Source organism: Taudactylus pleione, unplaced genomic scaffold (assembly GCF_031769625.1).
Source record: "Taudactylus pleione unplaced genomic scaffold, aTauple2 ptg000690l, whole genome shotgun sequence".
Taxonomy (NCBI): Eukaryota; Metazoa; Chordata; class Amphibia; order Anura; family Myobatrachidae; genus Taudactylus; species Taudactylus pleione.
In genome coordinates, this window is record NW_028285092.1 from 3,270,893 (window position 1) to 3,293,650 (window position 22,758).

Below are 22,758 nucleotides of genomic sequence, written 5' to 3' on the forward strand. Positions count from 1 at the left end.
AGATAGTATAAGTTGATGAAACACGTTGGATGGTCCTGTTGCTTTTCCTTTCAGATTCAGAGTTTGTATAGAGCCACTGGGCAGGACTGACTAAAACCAGAATGAATGAAACTAGGAGGTTGAAGGATATTTCACCATATCCAGTATACCGGTAAGATATAGGAGAACATAGCAAATCTAAATCTGCTAAAATCCTTTATCAGCTTAGTACATATGAGTGTAAGTAAATACTGGATGGATCAGTCTGTAAAACATTATTTGTATGTGTCTGCAGTTGACAGCAGAAGCAATAAACAGTCAGTAGCAATTGCTCTGTGTTTTTTTATCAGCTCCTGTCCTGTACCACTTTGAAGCTTGAAGCAGAGCAATGCTTTTTCCAAGTGTCAGAGAGAAAGTGGAGTGTGGCCTCCACCACTGGAATTAAATTTGCTGGAAGCAATGAAAATGATGGATGTTGTGGATGCAGGCCATATACAATATGGATAGGGGAAGTTTTAGAAGAAATATGATAATGAGTGTTATGAGCAAATTATGCCCAAGACAACAAGTTCGACCAAGCATCCTGCAAAGAGGATACATACAAATGAAGAAATGTTTCTAGATTCTGATTGACTCTTTCAGTCTGTCCATTTGTTTGAGGGTGATAACCTGAAATCAAATTTATTTGCATAGCAGCACACAGAGCTCGCCAGAACTTGGCAACAAACTGGACTCCACAGTCTGAAATGATCTCTTCTGGACAGCCATATAAACAAAAAATATCTTTGATGAAGATTAGAACCAAAACTGGAGCTGAGGGTAATCCTTTCAATAGGATAAAATGTGTCATTTTAGAAAAGCGATCCACCACCACCCAGATAGTGTTGATTGGAAGCAGGTAAACTTGTGCTGAAATCCATTTATATGTGCATCCAAGGAACATGAGGTACTGGTAATACCTTTGTGTTGTGTGCAATCAGGACAAGCTGATACATAACCTTCACATTTACAAAGGAGAAATGAAAGTAGCTTTAACGAGTGCACTGGGACCGACATTGGTAGTTTAAAATGTAATATTTTTAATAGGTATGCATTAAAATATCTCACAGTATTACATTTGTTAAGATTGTGAAATATAAAAAGATAGAATTGTGCAAAAGAGATGAAAATTAATGTGTATAATAAAATAAAATGCAAAACTAAACAGTTGTCAATTTGTCATTCTTTCAATATGATCAGTGTTTAGTGACACAGTGGTTTGTTTCTCATTATAGTTTATTATGTTATTTATGTTGCAATTAGTTATTTCCTAAGGATAAATGCCTTCATCAACTCCTTAAAAGGAAGTAGCAAATTGTATCAAACAATGCAGTGACTGGTAATGTGTACAGTCAGTATTCCAAACTGATACAGTGTCTTCTCTTCCTGTGCTTAGATGTCTTATCCTTATGTATTGCCATGCAGTGCTTATTGTAAATATTTCTTAGCTATGCAGTATATCCAAATATATGTTGTATTAGCTCCCCATCTGGAGTCTCTTAGCTCCCCATCTGGAGGTTCCTTAGTATAAGGTTTACTCCCACACAACAGGTATACTGTGTTAGCATATAGTTGGTCAACACACCAAGGGGTAAATTTACTAAAGTGAGAGTTTTTAGAAGTGAGTTTTAAAAGTGATGTTGCCCATTGCAACCAATCAGATTCTAGCTGTTATCTTCTAGAAGGTGCTAGTTAAATGTTAAGTAGAATCTAATTGGTTGCTATGGGCAACATCACTTTTTAAACTCACTTCTAAAAACTCTCACTTTAGTAAATTTACCCGCTAGTATTAATGGGTCTCCACTACATGTGGTATATATTAGTAGCTCACATTATATCATGTGTGTGAATCATATGCCATAAAAAGGGTTTTATAGGTCAAAATGTTAACCTTTGCAGCTCTGGGTATACATGTATACAATAATGCAGCTGAACCAGTGGTCGAAGTGGGGGTATGGATACAGAACAAAAAAATGGGCATGGTCACAGCACAATGGGAATGGCTATGTGTCATGAGGGGTGAGTACACTCAAAATAAGGGTGTGTTATGCATCCATCTCTCATTCAGACAATCCCAACCGTGCCAGTGCCTTTCAAATGAAAACTGTATCTCCCACCAGTGTCTGTAATCCCAAACCTTCTTCCACACAGACAGCTGCTACAGCATCTCTTCTGGAGCAAACTCAGCCTGGCTACCCTGGGAAGCATATCCTGTCATGGCATACAGACTGACCTGACCCTAGCAGATGTGTGGCCCCAAGTGCACTAAACTGTACCAGCCTAGGGGAGCAGATGCCACCCTGCCAAAAATATTTACTCACTATGTTTCATACTTTTAAATCTGAAAGGATGGCAATTATGGGATAGCTAGAGAGACAGATATTCAGGCTTTCCTCCACCACAAGAACTTCTCATTATGAGGCAGAATGATCCCAAAGATGACCAGACATTCCTCAGGAACTGGGAATGTATTCTTCAGCTCTCCACACAAAGGTGCATTGTGGGTATAACAATTTGCATATTAGCTAGTTAAACAAGAAATAGCCAGACGCATTTGCAGTCTTCTGTCTATTTATGCCCACAAGAAGATTGGGCAAAGGCCTCCCCATCCAAGAATTAACACTCTGGCTCAGCCCAAAAAGGAATAGCCTGAGTGGAGTGGATACAAGACAAGCCCAAAATGGATCATAGCCATACCTGTATATAAACTAAAATTGAGTAGTTTAAAGCACACACCAATATAGTATTAGTTAGTCTTTACAAGGCCACAAGAGTGCATTGTAGTGATGGGTAGTTCACGAATAAACAGTTCAAAATGAACTAGTTCACAGCTCTGGCAAAGATCACTTCATCAGGAACTAAAAAAAGAGGAAGGAGTTAGACACAGTGACAGAGAGAGCACAGCAGCTCAATTAGGCATGAATCAGTACTGCTAAACAACCACAGGTGGCACTGCTATGCTCAGACATTGTGAAGGTTCTGTAGAGCTCATGAGTCATTATTCTCCTGGCATATACAGTAGGTCAGTAGTTCGATTAGACAAAAGACACAGTGCTGAGTGCCATATGCTATATACTGTAGTTTTGTTTATTCCACAAGACATAGAGGGAGATGTATCAAACCTTTAAGAGAGATCAAATGGAAAAGTTACGCCCATAGTAACCAATCAGATTCTGTCATTTTATAGACAGTGCTAGATAAATGACAGAAGCTGGCATGCACAACCCCTACACTATCAGCCCCATTATATCCCTAAATTCTGAAAAACAGAAAAATTATATATTTTTGAGAAGAAAACAGAAATCCAATTAGAATACTTATGTGTGCCAAACTGTGTGCCAGCGAGGCAGGTGGGTATCATAATGCTGTAATGATTGGCCTATGTTTATGTGGAGACCTGAAGCTGTAGTCTCATCCACCACATTTTTAATCTTGCCCAGGTGTGCATTCAGTGACATTAATGGGTGCAATTAAAAAATAAGATGGAGTTAAGGTATGTGTTTTTTCCAATTACTGTTTTTGCAGCTGACAGAACTAGATTGTCATGATGACTCGTGGGGTAAATTTACTAAAGTGAGAGTTTTTAGAAGTGGATATGTTGCCCATAGCAACCAATCAGATTCCAATTACTGTTTTTTAAAAGCAAGAAAAAGTGACATGTCACAATATTCTTAATTTGGGTCAGTCTCAAAAATAATTAACATTGCAGAGCTAAACATGTCACTACAACTTTGCTGTATAAGTGATTGCTTTTTTAAAATATTAAAAGATCAGTCATATTAAACATATGTGATCATTTGAACAGGACTCATCTGGTAAAAATGCTGTACTGTAGGTGTAATAGATTAATTCTATTTCCAATCACTTCTATCAGCAGTGTATCAGAGCCAGTGACACAATTACCTAAATTAACTAATCTTTTGAGTGAACTAGATCATAATGACCTAATCACCAAAATGAACTGGATTTCCCATCACTTGTGCACTGTGGGTATAACAATTAGCATATTACTCACTTAAACAAGAATTAGCCAATTGCATATGCAGTTTTCTGTGTAGTAATGCTCTAAAGAAGATTTGGCAAAAGCCTTCCCTTCCAAAAAATAAACCCTCTGACTCAAGCTTAAAGGGAATAGCCTGAGTGCAGTGGATAAAGACCAGACCAAAAGAATCATGACCATAACAATATTAAAAGTGAACACTTACGCTAGGGGTAGTTTAACTCGCACACCAATAGAATTAGGGAGACTTCACAATGTCACAAGAGTGCATTTGGGGAATAACATTTTGAATATTAGACGGTTAAACAAGAAATGGCCAATTGCATATGCAGTAGGGATGGCGTACGACCATCAATGATTCATAATCATTGATGGTTTATGGCCAATGTCGAATGTTTTTCCCATCGATGGGGGAGAACCAGATGGTCTCCCCTCCATCAATGGAAGAACATAACCGAATAGTTTTTTTGTTTTTTTTAAAGGAGTTGGAAATAGGAGCAAAGCCACACCCCTCAGTTCTGATTGGCCCACATGCCAGTCTGCCATGCAAAAGGGATGACCATTGGTTGGTGAAGTCATTGATGGTCATCCAATGCATAGTTGATCACCATCAATGGCCACTTTCTTTCTATTTTGTCATCGATGGTAACCATACTGATAGCTATCCCTAATATGCAGTTTCCTGTGTAGTTATGCCCTAAAGATGATTGGGCAGAAGCCTTCCCATCCAAAAAATAAACCCTCTGACTTATCCCAAAAGGGAGAGCCTGAATGAATGGTGCGGCTAAAAGCCAGCCCAGAAGCAACACTACCTTACCCAAATATAAAACTAATGCAAAAATGTATACTGGGGTAGTATAAATCACATGCCAATAATATTAGGGAGAGAAATTTACAATGCCACAAGAGTGCATTGTGGGTATAACATTTTGCATATTAGGGCCGTATTCAATTAGATGCAAAAGCTGTTTTCCGTGAAAAAGTATCGCCGATCATGGCTTTTTGCGTGGTCAGAACTTATCGCCATATTCAATGCCTACGCAGAAAGTCGATGCAATGAAATAGGCGAAAAAGATTCGCCTCTGAATAGCAGGTGAAAAGAAGTGCAACATTTTTATTTTGAGGTGCAAAGGTGAGGAAACCACTCTGAACCCTTGGGACAGCCCTCCAAAAGACAACTGTGTAAAAAAAAAAACTGAAGAACACCCCAAAAAAGTACTTTCAATTTGGGGGCGAAAACGTAAAAAGTGGGGGGACAAGCATAAAAACTAGTGAAAGACTTTTTGGGGGGCTGCAAGGATGGGTCAGGTGTTTATGATTGCACGTGCATGTAGCAGGTGGGTATACAATCGTGAAACTGGCTGCCTTAATACCGACAGCCGGCTTCCCAACTGTCATATCCCGGCGAAGGTGAAATGCCGGGCATCTAAATGTAGACGCCTGACATTTCCCCAATGCCGGGCACCGTGAGCGGACAGCCGTGGGGGGGAAGGTTAGGTTTAGGGCACCCGGGGGGAACTTAGGGTTAGGCACCCCCCCGAGAGGGTTAGGGTTAGACTAGGGGGATGGAGGGCTAGGGTTAGCCACCCCCCCGGGGGACTTAGGTTTAGGCAGCAGGGAAGGGGGGGATTAGGGTTAGGCACTTGGGGTGTGTTGACCAACTATATACTAACACAGTATACAAACTGTGTGGGATTAAACCTTATACTAAGGAACCTCCAGATGGGGAGCTAAGAGACTCAGAACTACAACATATATTTGGATATATTGCATAGCTAAGAAATATTTACAATAAGCATTGCATGGCAATACATAAGAATAAGACATCTAAGCACAAAAAGAGAAGACACTGGTAATGTGTACAGTATTCCAAACTTATACAGTCACTGATACAATTTGCAACTTCCTTTTAAGGAGTTGATGAAGGCATTTATCCTTAGGAAATAACTAATTGCAACATAAATAACAATAAACTATAATGAGAAACAAACCAGTGTCACTAAACACTGATCGTATTGAAAGAATGAAAAATTGACAACGGTTTAGTTTTGCATTTTATTTTATTATGCATGTTAATTTTCATCTCTTTTGCACAATTCTACCTTTTTATATTTCACCGTCTTAACAAATGTAATACTGTGAGATATTTCAATGCATACCTATTAAAAATATTACATTTTAAACTACCAATGTGGGTCCCAGTGCACCCGATAAAACTAGTTACTTTTCTCCTTTGTAAATGTGATTTCTATATTGTTTAAATAGTGGGTAGCAACTCAGCAAACTTTATATTTAATCTGTAGATACAGAGTAACAGCTAATTGGAGAAGGGACAAACAAAACTGTAAACTATAAACTACACAATAGATGGCTGTTGCGGGATTGGTGCTCTAAATTGTAACTACTGTTGATACATAGCCTGTTGACAGAGGTGGCAGCAATGGGGATTAGATTAATATTAAGGCATTCCTTTAGGAAGCATAGGACACCCTTCTTCCATAGAACGGAATAGAGCATCAGCTTTTTTATTACTAGTCCCTGGACGAAAGTTAATTTGGAATTCAAACCTGGAAAAGAACAGAGAAAATCGTGCTTGATGAGGATTTACACATTTTGCGGTGTTCAGATATAAGAGGTTTTTATGGTCAGCAAAAATGGTTATAGGAAATCTGGCCCTTCTAGCAAATGTCTTTACTCTTGAAGTGCCAGTTTCATTGCTAACAACTTATTTTCTCCAAATGCGTAATTCATCTCTGCAAGAAGACATTCCTGGAGAAAAAGACACACAGATATAGTTGTGAGTCGTCTTCATATTGCGTTAGTACAACCCAAATTCCGACTGAAGAAGTGTCAACTTCCAATAACTTCTTTCAAGTATTGGGTTGATTAAGGATTGGACCAGATATAATTTCTTGTTTGAGAAGATGGAAGGCATGTCGTGCTTCTTCTGCCCATTGTGAGGGAACTGCTTCAATGCAGAGATGGGAGCTTCCACTGTAAAATATCCATGTCAAATTTCCAGTAAAAATTGGCAAAACAGGAACCGCTGGACTCCTTTAAGGGTTGTAGGTTGTGGTCAATCAAGAATTGCTTGGACTTTGGAAGGGTCTATCTCCAAATCTGAATTTTAAATGATGTAGCCCAGGAAATGAACGGTTTTTACTTCAAAAGCACACTTTTAACACGCAGTAAAAGTTTTTTTTCTTTGGAGAGAAGATCTTGGAGAGAAGATAAGTATATCACCCAGATAGACTACTACACAGACGTAAAGCATGTCCCAGAATATCTCGTTTATGAAATTTCTGAAAGACAGCAGGAGCATTGCTAAGGGCAAAAGGCATTACCAAGTATTCATAGTGGCCTTTACGAGTATTAAATGCTATTTTCCATTCATCTCTTTTTCTGATTCTGATAAGATTAGCACCTTGAAGGTCCAAACTGGAGAATAAAGTTGCTCCTTTTAACCTGTCAAACACTTCATAAATCAATGGAAGTGGATATTGGTATTTTATGGTAATTTCATTCAACTCTCTATAGTCGATGCCAGGATGTAAGCCAACTTTTTTTTTTTTTTTACAAAAAAGAATCCAGCCCCAGCAGGAGAGTTTGAGGGATGGATGAATCTCCTTTCCAGAAATTCTTTGATATAGTCAGACATGGCTTGGATCTAGGGGAAGTCTTGTCAGGGAGTAGATTGATGGGACAATCTCAGTCTATGGGTGGCAGATTCTCTGCCACTTGCTTGCTAAAATATGTTAATAACTTTTGTTTAGATGGATGGGAGTAAGAAGTCTGAGTATTACGAGTGGGTAATATTAGTTGGAGACAAGTATGTTTGCATATTTCACCCCAAGCTAAGACTTGAGGAGTTAACCAGTCTATGTGAGGATTATGCTTTTGGAGCCATGGGTAACCCAACACTACAGGATGCAAAGAATGAGAGATGATCTAAAACTATTTCCTCAGACTGTAATACTCCCATTTTCAAGTTGATAGATGCTGTTTGATGAGTAATAAGTCCCCCTGGAATGTGACTTACATCAACAGTTCTAAGGTATAGCCGTGCTGACAAGGAATCAAATGGAATTTTTAATTTGTGTACAGTTTTGGAATAAACAACATTTTCTGCTGCCCTGGAGTCAATAAGAGCAGCAAAAGTTTCAATACCCTGATTAACTTCTAGGGTAACAGGGAAAACACAATCAGGATGAGCCAGAGAGTGCGCAGTCACTCCTAGACAAGCCTCTCTGGATGCTGTTAGGTGCAAGAGTTTCCCAGTTTCTTATAACAAGATAAGATATCATGTCCTGGACAACCACAGTATAAGCATACAGATGTGTCCACATACTTCTATTCTCTATGCTTTACAATTCGCATTACACATACTGCGTGAGTGCTGTGTGACTCGGTAGCGCCGAGTGTCTTTTCGTGTGTCTTTTTCCCTTCAAATGTGTCTTATTCACAGCGAAGCAAATAGGATGTCCACATGATTAAACTGATATGCGGCATGCCTATATTCCGTGTTCAACTGAGGTTAGATCTACATGCGAAATGCTACATTACAGTGTCCGTGGATGTGACACTGTAATGTAGCGTTTCGCATGCAGAAGCTGCTTGTGCATACTATTCACATCGCTGTGCAAATAAAACGCATTTGAAGGTTAAAAAGTTGCCCAAAAAGACACTTGGCACTATCGAGTCAGGCCACGGCATGGCACGACTAGAAGGGCTGTTTAATGCGCAAGGAGGCTAGATATATATAGACACATCTGTAGATTTTTATTGACATGCCTCTGTTGTTCTTCAGCAGAAAGTTTAGGGCAATTCATTTGCATAGGTTCTTCAGTAGATGAAGTTGATGTTTGAAAATGAGGAATGACATGATTCTTGCTTTTTTCCACTTTGCCTCTCTCTGAAACAAACTTTATTACATAGTGAGATTAATTTCTCCAATTCGGTAGGGAGTTCTCTAGTGGCTACAGTAGTTCCTTGATTTTGTCAGAGAGCCCCTGCCAGCATACAACAAGCAGGGCTTTATTGTTCCACTTGACTTCAGAAGCCAATGTATGTAATTGGATGGCACATTGAGCCACAGTTCGAAATCCTTGGATAATGCACAAAATGTCACAGTAGATGGAGCCAGGTTCATCAAATATTTTCGTAAAAGTTTCAATAAATCTTTCATAATCAGATAGGGTCTGAACATTCCCAGAGTGGTGAGGCCCATTGCAAGGCTGACCTAAAGAGTAAGGATATTATATAGGCAGTCTTGGAGCGAGCCGAAGGGAAGTTGTGAGGCTGCAGTTCAAAATGAATCCTACACTGATTAAAGAATCATTTGCATAATTTTGGTTCACTGTCAAACTTCCCTGGCATAGGTAATCTCAGAAATGGTGCTGAAGAGCTAGTGACACTGTGCTGGAATGATTGTTTGCTAAATGGTATCCATACGGGTAGAAACTTCCTGTAGGAACTGCATCACTTGTCCTTGAGTCAATTAATGTTTCTCTAGTCTATTTGCCATATTTTGTATAAGATCTGCCGGTGTGGCTTGTTTACCAGCTTAGTCTATTTGGCCAGTAGAAACTGTCAGATTCAGAGTTTCAACTGTACCTGAAACTGGAGCCGCAGGACAGGACTGACTAGAGCCAGAGTGAATGAAACTAGGAGGTTGAATGACACTTCTAATCATTCAGTATACTTGTATGATAAGTTAGGTACAGGATGCCGTCGCTCGGGATCCCGGTGGTTAAAATTCGGAAGTGGCATCCTGACAGTGTTAGGATGTCAACACCTGTCGGTAAGAATCCTAACCTTCCCCCTAAAACGAACCCCCTCCACAGCCTAAACCTAACTCTCTCCCCGCATTCTATCCTTCCCCACGCAGCCTAAACCTAACCCTTCCCCCAGTGCCTAACCCTAACCCTTTCCCTAGCGCCTAACAGTAACCTCTAATCCTCCCCCTAACACCACTGCTTACCGTCAGGATGCCGGCAGTCGGGATGCTGGTGCAGGGATTCTGACTGGTGTCGGGATTCTGGTACCGGCATTCTGAGCGCCGGCATCCCGACAGCCGGGATTTAAACTACATTCCTGTACAATATAGGAGAACAGAGAAAATCTAAATCTGCTCTAAGTATGGTACAGTACCTCGCAGAGGTAGCTATATCTTTAGCAGCTTAGTACATATGGGTGTAAATGAGTACTGTATGGATCAGTCAATTGAATATGTGTCTGCATATTACAACTGAATCGATTAACAGTCAGTAGCAGTGCTTGAATTAGAAATTTTTGTCGTGTAAACTGCATTTTATTGCATTTTGTTTTTAAATATAAGTTATTTTTATTAATGTGGCATTTGCTTTCTGCCTAAACAGGTTACCACCTGTTTGATCCTGAGAAACAATTTCCAATGGAGTTTGTAAACACTGGGAACAAGCTGCATATACAAATATAATATACAAAACACTAGGGGTGAGCGGGTTCGGATTTCTGAAATCCGAACAGCCCCGAGCCCCCCGATCCGAGGCCGATCCGAGTCAGGCTCGACTTTTCCCACCTGACTCGGATCTGAAATGGAGGCAAAACGTCATCATCCCGCCTTCCGGGTCTCACGGGTTTTGGATCCTATATAAGGTACCCGCGTCGGCGCCATTTTCTCACTCGGCTGTGGACAGTGAAGAGGGAGGGTGGGAGTTAGGGCTGGCTGAGCTGTGTAGTGTAGTGTAGTGTAGTGCAGTGTAGTGTTGTGCTGTGCTGCTGTTGTCGATAGGGGCTGTGTCCACTCCTTCAAAGTCCATAGGGGCTGGCTGGACTGTGTTGTGCAGTCAGTTGTCCATAGGGGCTGTGTCCACTCCAAAGTCCTGTGCAGTGTCCCAGTCCTAAAGGGGTGCTGTAGTGTTGTCCAGGGGGTGCTCTGTCCATCAGGGGTGCTTCCCCCAAGTGCAAAAAAAAATAATATTTTTCTGTGTTTGTGAATAGTGTGCGCAGTAGCCGCACGTGCATCAACAAAGTAGTGCCAAGCGTGCGCCTGTGTCCCATAAATAAAGGACCGGCTGGATTGACAGCTAAAGGGTGCAGTAACCCCCAAAGGGCACTCCAAACAAAATAAAAATATATATTTTTTTGTGTTTGTGAATAGTGTGCGCAGTAGCCGCACGTGCATCAACAAAGTAGTGCCAAGCGTGCGCCTGTGTCCCATAAATAAAGGACCGGCTGGATTGACCGCTAAAGGGTGCTGTAACCCCCAAAGGGCACTCCAAACAAAATAAAAAAAATTTTTCTGTGTTTGTGAATTGTGTGCACTGTGGCTGCACGTGCATCAACAAAGGAGCAGCGCCAAGCGTGCACCTGTGTCCCATAAGTAAAAGGCCGGCTGGCTTGTCCGTTAAAGGGTGCTGTAACCCCTAAAGGGCACTCCAAACAAAATAAAAAAATATATTTTTTTGTGTTTGTGAATTGTGTGCGCAGTAGCCGCACGTGCATCAACAAAGTAGTGCCAAGCGTGCGCCTGTGTCCCATAAATAAAGGGCCAGCTGGATTAACCGCTAAAGGGTGCTGTAACCCCCAAAGGGCACTCCAAACAAAATAATTTTTTTTTTCTGTGTTTGTGAATTGTGTGCACTGTGGCTGCACGTGCATCAACAAAGGAGCAGCGCCAAGCGTACGCCTGTGTCCCATAAGTAAAAGGCCGCCTGGCTTGTCCGTTAAAGGGTGCTGTAACCCCCAAAGGGCACTCCAAACAAAATAAAAAAATATTTTCTGTGTTTGTGAATTGTGTGGGCTGTAGCTGCACGTGCATCAACAAAGGAGCAGCACCAAGCGTGCGCCTGTGTCCCATAAGTAAAGGGCCGGCTGGCTCATTTCTTAAAGGGTGGTGTAACCCACAAAGTGCACTAGTCTCCAACAAAAAATAAAAAATTATTTTCTGTGTTTGTGTGCGCCTTAGCCGCACGTATATATCAATATAACATAAATGGAGGACCAAACTTTCTCCGATAAAAATAAAATAGGGAAAGATCAAGAACCACTTCCTCCTAGTGCTGAAGCTGCTGCCACTAGTCATGACATAGACGATAACATGCCATCAATGTCGTCTGCCAAGGCCGATGCCCAATGTCATAGTCGAGGGCACATACAATCCCAAATGACAAAGTTCAGGAAAATGACCTTGAAAAAAACTTTTAAATCATCTGAAGAGAAACGTAAACTTGCCAATATGCCATTTACGACACGGAGTGGCAAGGAATGGCTAAGGTCTTTCCCTATGTTCATGGCTAGTGGTTCAGCTTCACATGACGATGGAAGCCCTCCTCCCACTAAAAAAATCAAACGAGTTAAGCTGGCAAAAGCACAGCGAAGAACTGTGTGTTCTAAGAAGATATCACAAATCCCCAAGGAGAGTCCAAGTGTGGTGGTGGTTGCGATGCCTGACCTTCCCAGCACTGGACGGGAAGAGGTGGCTCTTTCCACCATTTGCACGCCCCCTGCAAGTGCTGAAAGGAGCACCCACAGTCCACTTGCTGATATGCAAATTGAAGATGTCACTGTTGAAGTACAACAGGATGAGGATACTGGTGTAGCTGGCGCAGAGGAGGAAGTTGGCGAGGAGGATTCTGATGGTGATGTGGTTTGTTTAAATCAGGCTCCGGGGGAGACAGTTGTTGTCCGTGGGATGAAAAAGCCCATCACGGTCATGCCTGGGCAGAAGACCAAACACTCCACCTCTTTGGTCTGGCAATATTTCTATCCAAATCCGGACAACAACTGTCTTGCCATATGTACCATATGTAAAGGTGAAATAAGTAGGAGTAGGGACGTTAACCACCTAGGAACATCCTCCCTTATACGGCACCTGCAGCACGTTCATAAAAAGTTACTGTCAAGTTCAGAAACTTTGGCTAAGATCGTAAGCAGTCCAGGGACACCTAAATCCCGTTGTCCTGTTGTATCCAAGCGCCTGCAAACCACACCGTCAACTCCCTCCTCGTCAATTTCCTCCTTAGTCAGGATCGGAAGTAGTCCTGCAGGACATGTCACTGGCATGACTGACTCTCCTATCCAGGATTCCTCCGGAGGATCCTGTATTGCTACGCCTCCTGCTGCCGCTGCTGCTGTTGCTGCTGCTGGGAGTCGTTCATCATCCCAGAGAGGAAGTAGGAACACCACTACTTTTACTAAACAATTGACCCTTCCAACAGTCCTTATCGAGGAGGATGAAGTACGACAGCAGTCATCCTGAAGCAAAACGTATAACTGAGGCCTTGACTGCTATGTTGGTGATAGACGTGCGTCCGGTATCCGCCATTAGTGCAGTGGGATTTAGACAATTGATGGAGGTAGTGTGTCCCCGGTTCCAAATCCTGTCAAGATTCCACTTCACTAGGCAGGCGATACCGAGACTGTACAGAAACGTCAGAAAATTGTCCTCAGTGTCCTAAAAAATGCCGTTGTACCCAATGTCCACTTAACCACGGACATGTGGACAAGTGGAACAGGGCAGACTAAGGACTATATGACTGTGACAGCCCACTGGGTAGATGTATCACCTTACGCAGCAACAGCAGCAGCGTCACTAGTAGCAGCATCTCAGAAATGCCAGCTCATTCCAAGACAGACTACGCTGTGTATCACCGGTTTCAGTAAGAGGCACACCGCCGACAACCTCTTAGGGAAATCATCGCCCAGTGGCTTACCCCACTTAGACTCTCCTGGGGATTTGTGATATCTGAAAACACCACCAATATTGTGCGGGCATTACATCTGGGCAAATTCCAGCACGTCCCATGTTTTGCTCACACAATAAACTTGGTGGTGCAGAATTTTCTGAAAAGCGACAGGGGCATGCAGGAGACGCTTTGGGTGGCCCGAAAAATTTCTGCCCACTTTCGCCATTCAGCGACTGCGTGCTGAAGACTGGAGCACCAGCAAACACTCTTGAAACTGCTCCGCCATCACCTGAAGCAAGAGGTTGTGATGCGGTGGAACTCAACCCTCTATATGCTTCAGAGGGTGGAAGAGCAGCAAAAGGCCATTCAAGCCTATACATCCACCTATGACATAGGCAAAGGAGGGGGTATGCACCTGACTCAAGCGCAGTGGAGAATGATTTCCGTGTTGTGCGAGGTTCTCCAGCCCTTCGAACTTGCCACACGTGAAGTCAGTTCAGACACTGAGTCAGGTCATTCCCCTCATCAGGCTTTTGCAGAAGCAGCTGGAGAAAGTGAAGGAGGAGCTAAGACGGAGCGATTCCGATCGGCATGTGGGACTTGTGGATGAAGCCCTTCATTCGCTTTGCCAGGATTCCAGGGTGGTCAATCTGTTGAAATCAGACCACTACATTTTGTACACCGTGCTCGATCCTAGGTTTAAAGCCTATGTGGTGTCTCTCTTTCCGGCCGACACAAGCCTGCAGAGGTGCAAAGACCTGCTGGTGAACACACTGTCAGCTGAAGTGGAACGTGACACGTCAACAGCTCCTTCTTCATTTTCTCCAGCAACTGGGGCTACCAGGAAAAAACTTAGGTATCCTAAGCAACCCGCTGGCGGTGATGCAGGGCAGGCAGGACCAAGTTTGGACATCTGGTCTGGACTGAAGGACCTGGCAACAATTTCTGACATGTCTACTGTCACTGCATATGATACTGTCACCATTGACAGAATGGTGGAGGATTACATCGGTGACAGCATCCAAGTAGGCATGTCAGACAGTCCGTACCTGTACTGGCAGGAAAAAGAGGCAATTTGGAGGCCCCTGTACAAACTGGCTCTATTTTACCTGAGTTGCCCCCCCTCCAGTGTGTACTCCGAAAGAGTGTTTAGTGCAGCCGGTAACCTTGTCAGCGAAAGGCGTAGGAGGTTGCTTCCACAAAATGTGGAGAAGATGATGTTCATAAAAATGAATTATCAACTCTTCCAGGGAGACCAGCCTCCAGAACGTACAGAGAGACCTGTGGTGGTGGATTCCAGCGGGTACGAGTTAATACTCTGTGAGGATGAGGATGTACACAACACTGAAGAGGGTGAGGAATCGGTGGATGAGGAGGATGAGGATGACATCTTGCCTCCGTAGAGCCAGTTTGTGCAGGGACAGATTAATTGCCAGCTTGTTTTGTGAGGCCCAAACGAACCAATCATTTCAGCCACAGTCGTGTGGCAGACCCTGGCGCTGAAATGATTGGTTTGTTAAAGTGTGCATGTCCTGTTTATAAGGGTGGGTGGGAGGGCCCAAGGACAATTCCATCCTGCACCTCTTTTTTTTCTTTGCATTTGCATTATGTACAGTTTGGGGCCTAGTTTTTCAAACTGCCATCCTGTCTGCCACTGCAGTGCCACTCCTAGATGGGCCACGTGTTTGTGCTGCCCACTCGTATCGCTTAGCATAGTCATCCAGCTACCTCGGTGCAACCTTTTGGACATAAAAACACTATTGTGAGGTGTGAGGTGTTCAGAATAGACTGGAAATGAGTGGAAATTAAGGTTATTGAGGTTAATAATAGCAGAATTCTCTGAATTTAGCTGTTTTTATGCTTTTTAAAAAAGAAAATACAGATCCAAAACACAAAACCCAGAACCCAAAACACGGAAGGGTGGTTTTGGCAAAACCAATCCAGATCCAAAACACGAAGAAAGATCCAGATCCAGATCCAAAACCAAAACACAAAAAGTGGCCGGTGCACACCCCTACAAAACACACAAGTGACATCAATATACTGTATGTAAAATATTCCCTTACATTTGCTGAGCCTGTAATGTCTGTTCCATAGAATAACAGAGTGAATAACTGTTAATAAAGGTAAAGCACACCTGAATATGATGATCAACTCAAACAAGTAAATTGCTTTGTATGAAATCTGTATATGATAAGCAATAATTGAACCCCTTTCAAGTGCCACTAAAAATCATGAGGCTTGTAGCTTCTAATATTCTTAAATACTAACAAGCGGGTAATTATTCTTATTTACATTTTGAGGAAATGAAGCAAACTCATAAAACAATAAGCAATTAACATTTGTTTAACTTCAAACTGATGGACATATCACTTACCATTCTCATCAATTGCAATGACACTCGCTCCTTTACTCATTAGTTGCTCAACAACTGACTTACATCCATTTTGTGCTGCTATATGAAGTGGCCTACAATTTAAAAGAGGTAAAATAATCAATACAGTACATATATCTATTACAAATTTATAGAAAAAAAACATAATTAAAATGGAACTGAATGAAAAACTCAAATATAAATGATTGCTATCCCTTTCACATTGCAATGCTGGGTCACACCCGAGATTTTGTTCACACCCAGGTTACCCGTTCACACTGCATCGCAAGCCAGGTTGAAACACGGGCAGGAATTGGAGTACAAAATAATTTTTGCACGAAATGTATTCACAAAGCATACTGACTAGCAGCATGTACTAAGATAGAAACATCTCAGGGGGAGATGGAGAAGGAGGAGCCAGTAATATAAAACATCCACATCAATTCACAGTAGCTGGTCAGAGAGAAGTATTTTTTGTTGAATGCTGAGGATCATTTGTGGCAAAGTGAGGGGGAAGGGTGGAGGGATCGGCTTACCAGGTGCGTTTTGCACCTTCCATATTTACTTTATAGGGTAAAGTGTATTTTTGTAGAGATGAGCAGGTCCGGTTCTCACCCGAACTTGTAGTCCCGAGGCGAGTTCCAAGTCCGGCTCGGGTTTTCCCGTCTGACTCAGATCTCAAAGCGAGGCAAAATGTCATCATCCTGCTGTATAGCATTCTTGCGGCTTTTTGGATAGTATAAAAGTCCCTCGCCCATATTGATCGGCACCATTTGCTTGCTGAGTCCCGGGCTGTCAGGGCTGTGCTTCATCCAAGAGGGGATGCTGTTTCCAGGAGCTTCTGAGTCTATCCAGGTTCTGCTGTGTCCATCTCTGCCGTGTCCATCCAGGGATTGTTGTTGCTGTGTCCATCCAGGGGCAGTGACTGCTGTGTCCATCCAGGGGTTGTTGTTGCTGTGTCCATCCAGGGTCAATGGCTGCTGTGTCCATCCAGGGGTTGTTGTTGCTGTGTCCATCCAGGGTCAGTGGCTGCTGTGTACATCCAGGAGTTGTTGTTGCTGTGTCCATCCAGGGTCAGTGGCTGCTGTGTACATCCAGGGGCTGCTGTGTCCATCCAGGGGTTGTTGTGTCCATCTAGGCCAGAGGCTGCTGTGACCATCTCTGCTGTGTCCATCCAGGGGTTGCTGTTGCTGTATCCATCTAGGGGAAGTGGCTGCTGTGTCCATCCAGGGCTGCTGTGTCCATCCAGGGGTTGCTGTGTCCATCCAGGGGCAGGGGCTGCAGGGGTGTATTCGTAAAAAATATTGTCACACTGTTAGTGGAAAATGCAGTGTATTCGTAAAAAATATTGTCACACTGTTAGTGTAAAACGCAGTGTATTCGTAAAAAATATTGTGACACCGTAATTGGAAAGCGCAGTGTATTCGTAAAAAAAATTGTGACACTGTTAGTATCACAATATTTTTTACAAATACACTGCATTTTCCACTAACAGTGTGACAATATTTTTTACGAATAAACTGCTTTTTCCACTAACAGTGTTACAATATTTTTTACAAATACACTGTGTTTTCCACTACCAGTGTCACAATATTTTTTACGAATACACTGCGCTTTCCAATTACGGTGTCACAATATTTTTTACGAATATACTGCATTTCCACTTAGTGGAAAATGCAGTGTATTCGTAAAAAATATTGTGACACTAAGTGGAAACGCAATATATTCGTAAAAAATATTGTGACACTGTTAATGGAAAACGCAGTGTATTCGTAAAAAATATTGTCACACTGTTAGTGGAAAACGCAGTGTATTCGTAAAAAATATTGTGACACTACGTGGAAAATGCAGTGTATTCGTAAAAAATATTGTCACACTGTTAGTGTCACAATATTTTTTCTGAACACACTGCGTTTTCCACTAACAGTGTGACACAGTGTATTTGTAAAAATTATTGTGACACTGTAAGTGGTAGCGCAGTGTGTTAATCTTTTCTTATTCATAAAAAAATCTTGTGATACTAAGTGGAAACTTCACAATTTTACAATTTAATAACACTGTTATAACAATAGAAAATGCAACTTTTCACTTCTTTCCTCAATCATGAATAAATGATTAGTCTACATGCTGACACAAAGAGCACAACAAAGTGCTAAATAATGTGCATAATATATTAAACATAATGACATCACAAATGCCTGAGATTCACATAAACATATTTTCAAAAGGTGAAAATAGAGGATATGGTTTAAAAAATGGATTAAAGCAGCTAAAACTGTGTTCTCTGATTATAGTGTCCCTACTCCCTACCCATGGCCCCTCTACCTGAATTCAGCGAGTCAGAGGGACAACTCCATGCAACCGTATTCCAGAGTGTAGCTGCTCCTCCTGTAGCCCAGGTCAGAAGATGTGTAGGGGGTGTGGTGATGATGATATGGACTAAAATGGAGCTCACATCCACTAAAGTGGACAATGAATCCCCAATCTAACAGGGTGCGCAGTGGTAATTTATACACAACACAGGATTGGATGACGATATAGGCTTGGGCGCTGGTATAATCTGGGGTGATCATCTTCTTCACACAATATTAATTTGTCCCCGCTGGAATCCATCATTACAGGTGCCTCTGTAATTTTTGCACGTAAATGACGGTAAAGGTATTTCTCGTAGAATTTGTAGTTCATTTTGATGGACATCATCTTTTCCACATTTTGGGGAAGTAGTCTCATAGGCCGATCACTGACAAGGTTCCCGGCTGTGCTGAAAACTCTTTCTAAGTACACACTGCAGGGTGGGCAGCTCAAGTAAAGCAAAGCCAGTTTGTGCAAGGGCCTTCAAATGACCTTTTTTTCCAGCCAGTAGTCAAATGGACTGTCTAACATGCCTAATTGGATGCTATCATTACATTTTTTTAAATAGTCCTCAACCATTCTTTGAATGGTAACCGTATCAGATAGAGTCACGGTAGAGGTGTCATTAATTGTAGGCAATTCTGACCCGACCAGATGTTAAAACTTGATTGTGTTGACTCAACTGCATCACCAGTTGGTGTTTTGAAAGTTTAGTTTTTTCTCAGCATATGCACTTGCTGGAGAAACTGAAGGAGAAGCGATCACTGCATCACGTTCCACTTGAGCTGACAATTTGCTTATCAACAGCTCTTTACATCTCTTCAGATCTGTGTCCATTGGGAAGAAGAAACAACATCTTCATCCCTTCTGGGATGAAAATCCACTCCCAGTAGCAGGCATGGCACTCAAGGATTCTCAAGAAAGACACAACATAAGACTTAAACCTTAAATCTGAAATCTTGCATTTGCTCTGTTCTGCTTGTCTATCTGTGCTGGTTAAGTGGACAGTGGGTACAATGACAGTTTGAACTAACTATGTTTTTTTAATGTCCATGTACATGTTGGGAAAAGTTTTAACTGGAATCTTTGCAAAGGATTATTTAACAGTCAATTGTTTTGGAAAGCACTCTTACTGGTCCCCTTCTGGGATGAAAATGAACTCCTAGTAGCAGAAGCAGGCGCAGAATTCTCAAGAAAGACACAACATAAGACCTTAAATCTGAAATCTTGCATTTGCTCTTTTCCGCTTGTCCAAAATTACATACTTGCCTACTCTTACGCAATGGTCAGGAAGCTCCCAAAAATCAGGAAACGCTCCCGACCACCTGGAAATGTGGGCAAGTCTCCAAGAGCCAGACGTCACCCGTCCCCAGTCGCCTACTTACCGGGTGAAGTGGGTGGTCTGGGTGGCAGATGACAATTCATGCTGAATTGTGCCATTGCAGCCATGCCATCACTGTACCATGCCAGCAATCTCTGCATTGTATAGTAAGGGGCATGGCCACGATGGTGCAAAGAAGCCGCCACACCACCCACACTGCCTCCTATGCGGCGCCACACCCTTATACCACCCCCTACTGTATGTGGTGCTATGACCCACGCTGTGCCGATCTGGCTGCAGCCGGAAAGCTGGTAACTATGCACAGAGATCTTCAGGTTGCAATGATAAATGTGGGCATGTACCTATACATGCACTGGTACAGATACCAGAATTCCCATTTTCATGCGCACTTCATGACACTGTCATACGTCAAAACTCAAATTCCAAATTTTGCACACAGGAGTATAATTTATTGTTATACAAACTGGGGATAATTCAGGGTTGGATTCTATATTTGGCAAAACTCTAAGGTGTTGTTATAGAGTAAGAATTATGCCATATGTGCTTAAGCAGTTTTGCATGATTCTGACATTTATTTCCACATTAGCCTGCAGAGGTAGGATTGGGAAGGAAAAAGGACATTCTGAGGTAGGTCGAGTACAGCAATGTCATGTTAGCCCTGTTCTAAGCACATGCAGTCCGACACACAGACAAATACATGTCTGCGAAATTCATACTTTATATGGGTGGTCAAGCAGGGCCGGCTCTACCATTAGGCAGCTGCCTAAGGGCACCGGCCTGTGGAGGGCGCCAGAGAATCCACTGAGCAAAAAAAAGAAAGATGTCTCTCAAAACATCCTTCCTTTACATGCTGCTGGTAGGGCCTAGTAATGCTGCCTGTGTGAGGGTCCCATCACACAGGGAGCACCACCAGGATGGTGCAGCACCCGTACTCGAAGCCCCAATTTACAGGTGGTACTTGTTTCTGGCAGCGTTGCGGACGTGATGTAATGATGTTGCAACGCTGCCACTGGACTGGAGGAGCCGGCTGCTGAAACACAGCACTGCAGATTGTTAGGTCAGGTCAGAGGAGAGCACTGGAGGCAGAGCAGACACAGATGAGGATTGGATGACAACAGCATGAGACGAGATGATGGCCTAAGGTAACTGAACAAGTGGATAGAAAACCAAGGGGAGCAGGGGCGGTAAAATGAAGAATTGCCTAGGGCACTTGCAAACCTAGCACCGGCCCTGCAGTCAAGGGCAGGTGCAAATATATGAGGTTGATGGTAACCACTTGTAATTTTTCATTCAGAGCCAAAACTATACATTTTAATAATCAAACACTATGAATTAAATTCAGTATTCATCACAGTCTCTTATAAAAGTAGTTAATATTTGGATGAATCTTAAAATATTAATCCTTAATGCTTAGAAATAGTGTTTAGATTCAGGGTTGCTTTATGTCAGGCCTGGCTAACCTGTGGCTCTCCAGCTGTTGTGAAACTACAAGTCCCAACATCAGTCAGCTGGTAAAACAGCTGGAGAGCCATACTGTAGGTTTTACTAGGCTTGCATCATGATGAACATTAAAATATTGAAAACACAATCTTCCAGGGGTGTTTGGTAGAGTTCAGGAGTTTTGAAGTTTTAGTTATAGTTGGGGAAATCCAAATGTTCATCTCATGCCAAAACAGGCTCAAAGCAAAAGGCAACAAAGGGAGAATTTATCTTTATTTTCACTATCCGAATTTAGTGGAACTGTGGGCCTAATTCAGACCCGCTCGCGAGCGCTGAGCACTCGCAAGCGGGTCGATGTTAGCCCAGTGCTCATGCGCACAACGGAGGTGGCTCCATCGTGTGCATGCGCGAGACCCGGATAGCGACGGGCAAGCCGTCGCTATGGGTCTCGCTACAAAGGGGGCGTGCTGTCGATGGTGAGTGACAGCACGCCCCCTTTGGTGGGCGTGCCGGGGGCGTGGCTGCCTAGACGGAGGCGTTCCCATGGAAACGCCTACCGTCTGGGGCCTGCCCCACTGACATCACAAATTATGTCAGTGGGAGTGCTCTCGGCTCTGATAGAGCCGAAAGCACACCAGGGCTTGCGGAAACGAGACCTGGGACTACCACAAGGGTCTTGTCGCAAGCCCGATGGTCGCGATGGTCTTGACCATCGTGACCATCTTCCTGGCCGCTCGCTATAGTTGTGGGTGGTCACCCACAGCTATACGAGCGGCCAGGAGGCCACTCTAAAATTCAGAAGGACGGCCCTGATTCAGAGCGAGCGCTTTGTCAGAGCGTGCGGCTCTGAATCAGGGCCTGTGTTTGTCTGTATATAACATTTGTTCTAGGTAATACAATGATTGTTCTTTTCTGGAGGGTTTGGTAGAGGGCATTGCAGGAGAATCAGATTGATGGGTTACTTTCATTCTTCTGGGTGCTCAGGCTCATTACTTTTATTATATGTAAGTGAAACACACAAATAAGCTATAAAAACAATCCATGCTGCAAGTTGATGAAACAAGTTAGCAACCAGCTTTGAGTTAGCATTTATCAAGTACATTCTAGGGATAGCCATTGGTGGTTTAACCAACGATGATACCATTAATGGTTAACCTTGATGTGAATAAACCATCAACAGTGGTGGTTTAACCAGCGATGATACCATTGATGGTTAACCTTGATGTGATTAAACCATCAACAGTGGAACCATTGTTTCCTTCACCGATGGTCAGCCCTGATTTATTACTAAATGAATGGCAGGCAAATCAAAGGTGGGGGTGGGGCTTCATGGGCCAAACTTGGGGGGGAAGCTAGGCTGTGTCTTGGCAGCAAATAGAAAAATAAAACATCAGGGAGCTTTGTACCATCGATGACGGAGAACCATTGAATCTCATAAAATATCTCTAACTTAGCTCCTGCAACCCTCACACTACAGATGTGGCCATATACATCTTACCTCCGTGTGCTACAAGTCGCGTTAAACATAATGCGTGAGTGCCGTGATCTCAGTAGCGTTGAACGT

The 22,758-nt window shown here is 42.8% G+C and overlaps 1 protein-coding gene across 1 annotated transcript in view; it reads right to left on the minus strand.

Annotated features, from left to right (window-relative positions):
• Window positions 1–6,476: 6,476 nt before the first annotated feature.
• ANKRD44 (ankyrin repeat domain 44) overlaps window positions 6,477–22,758 on the minus strand; it is a 1,197,127-nt gene continuing 1,180,845 nt past the window's right edge. The window contains exons 28-32 of the mRNA XM_088456231.1: window positions 16,064–16,155; window positions 15,699–15,800; window positions 8,058–8,197; window positions 6,714–6,787; window positions 6,477–6,585 (exon numbers count right to left, since the gene is read on the minus strand). Coding sequence (XP_088312357.1) covers window positions 6,477–6,585; window positions 6,714–6,787; window positions 8,058–8,197; window positions 15,699–15,800; window positions 16,064–16,155 — 517 coding nt within the window. The remainder of the gene's footprint in view (window positions 6,586–6,713; window positions 6,788–8,057; window positions 8,198–15,698; window positions 15,801–16,063; window positions 16,156–22,758) is intronic.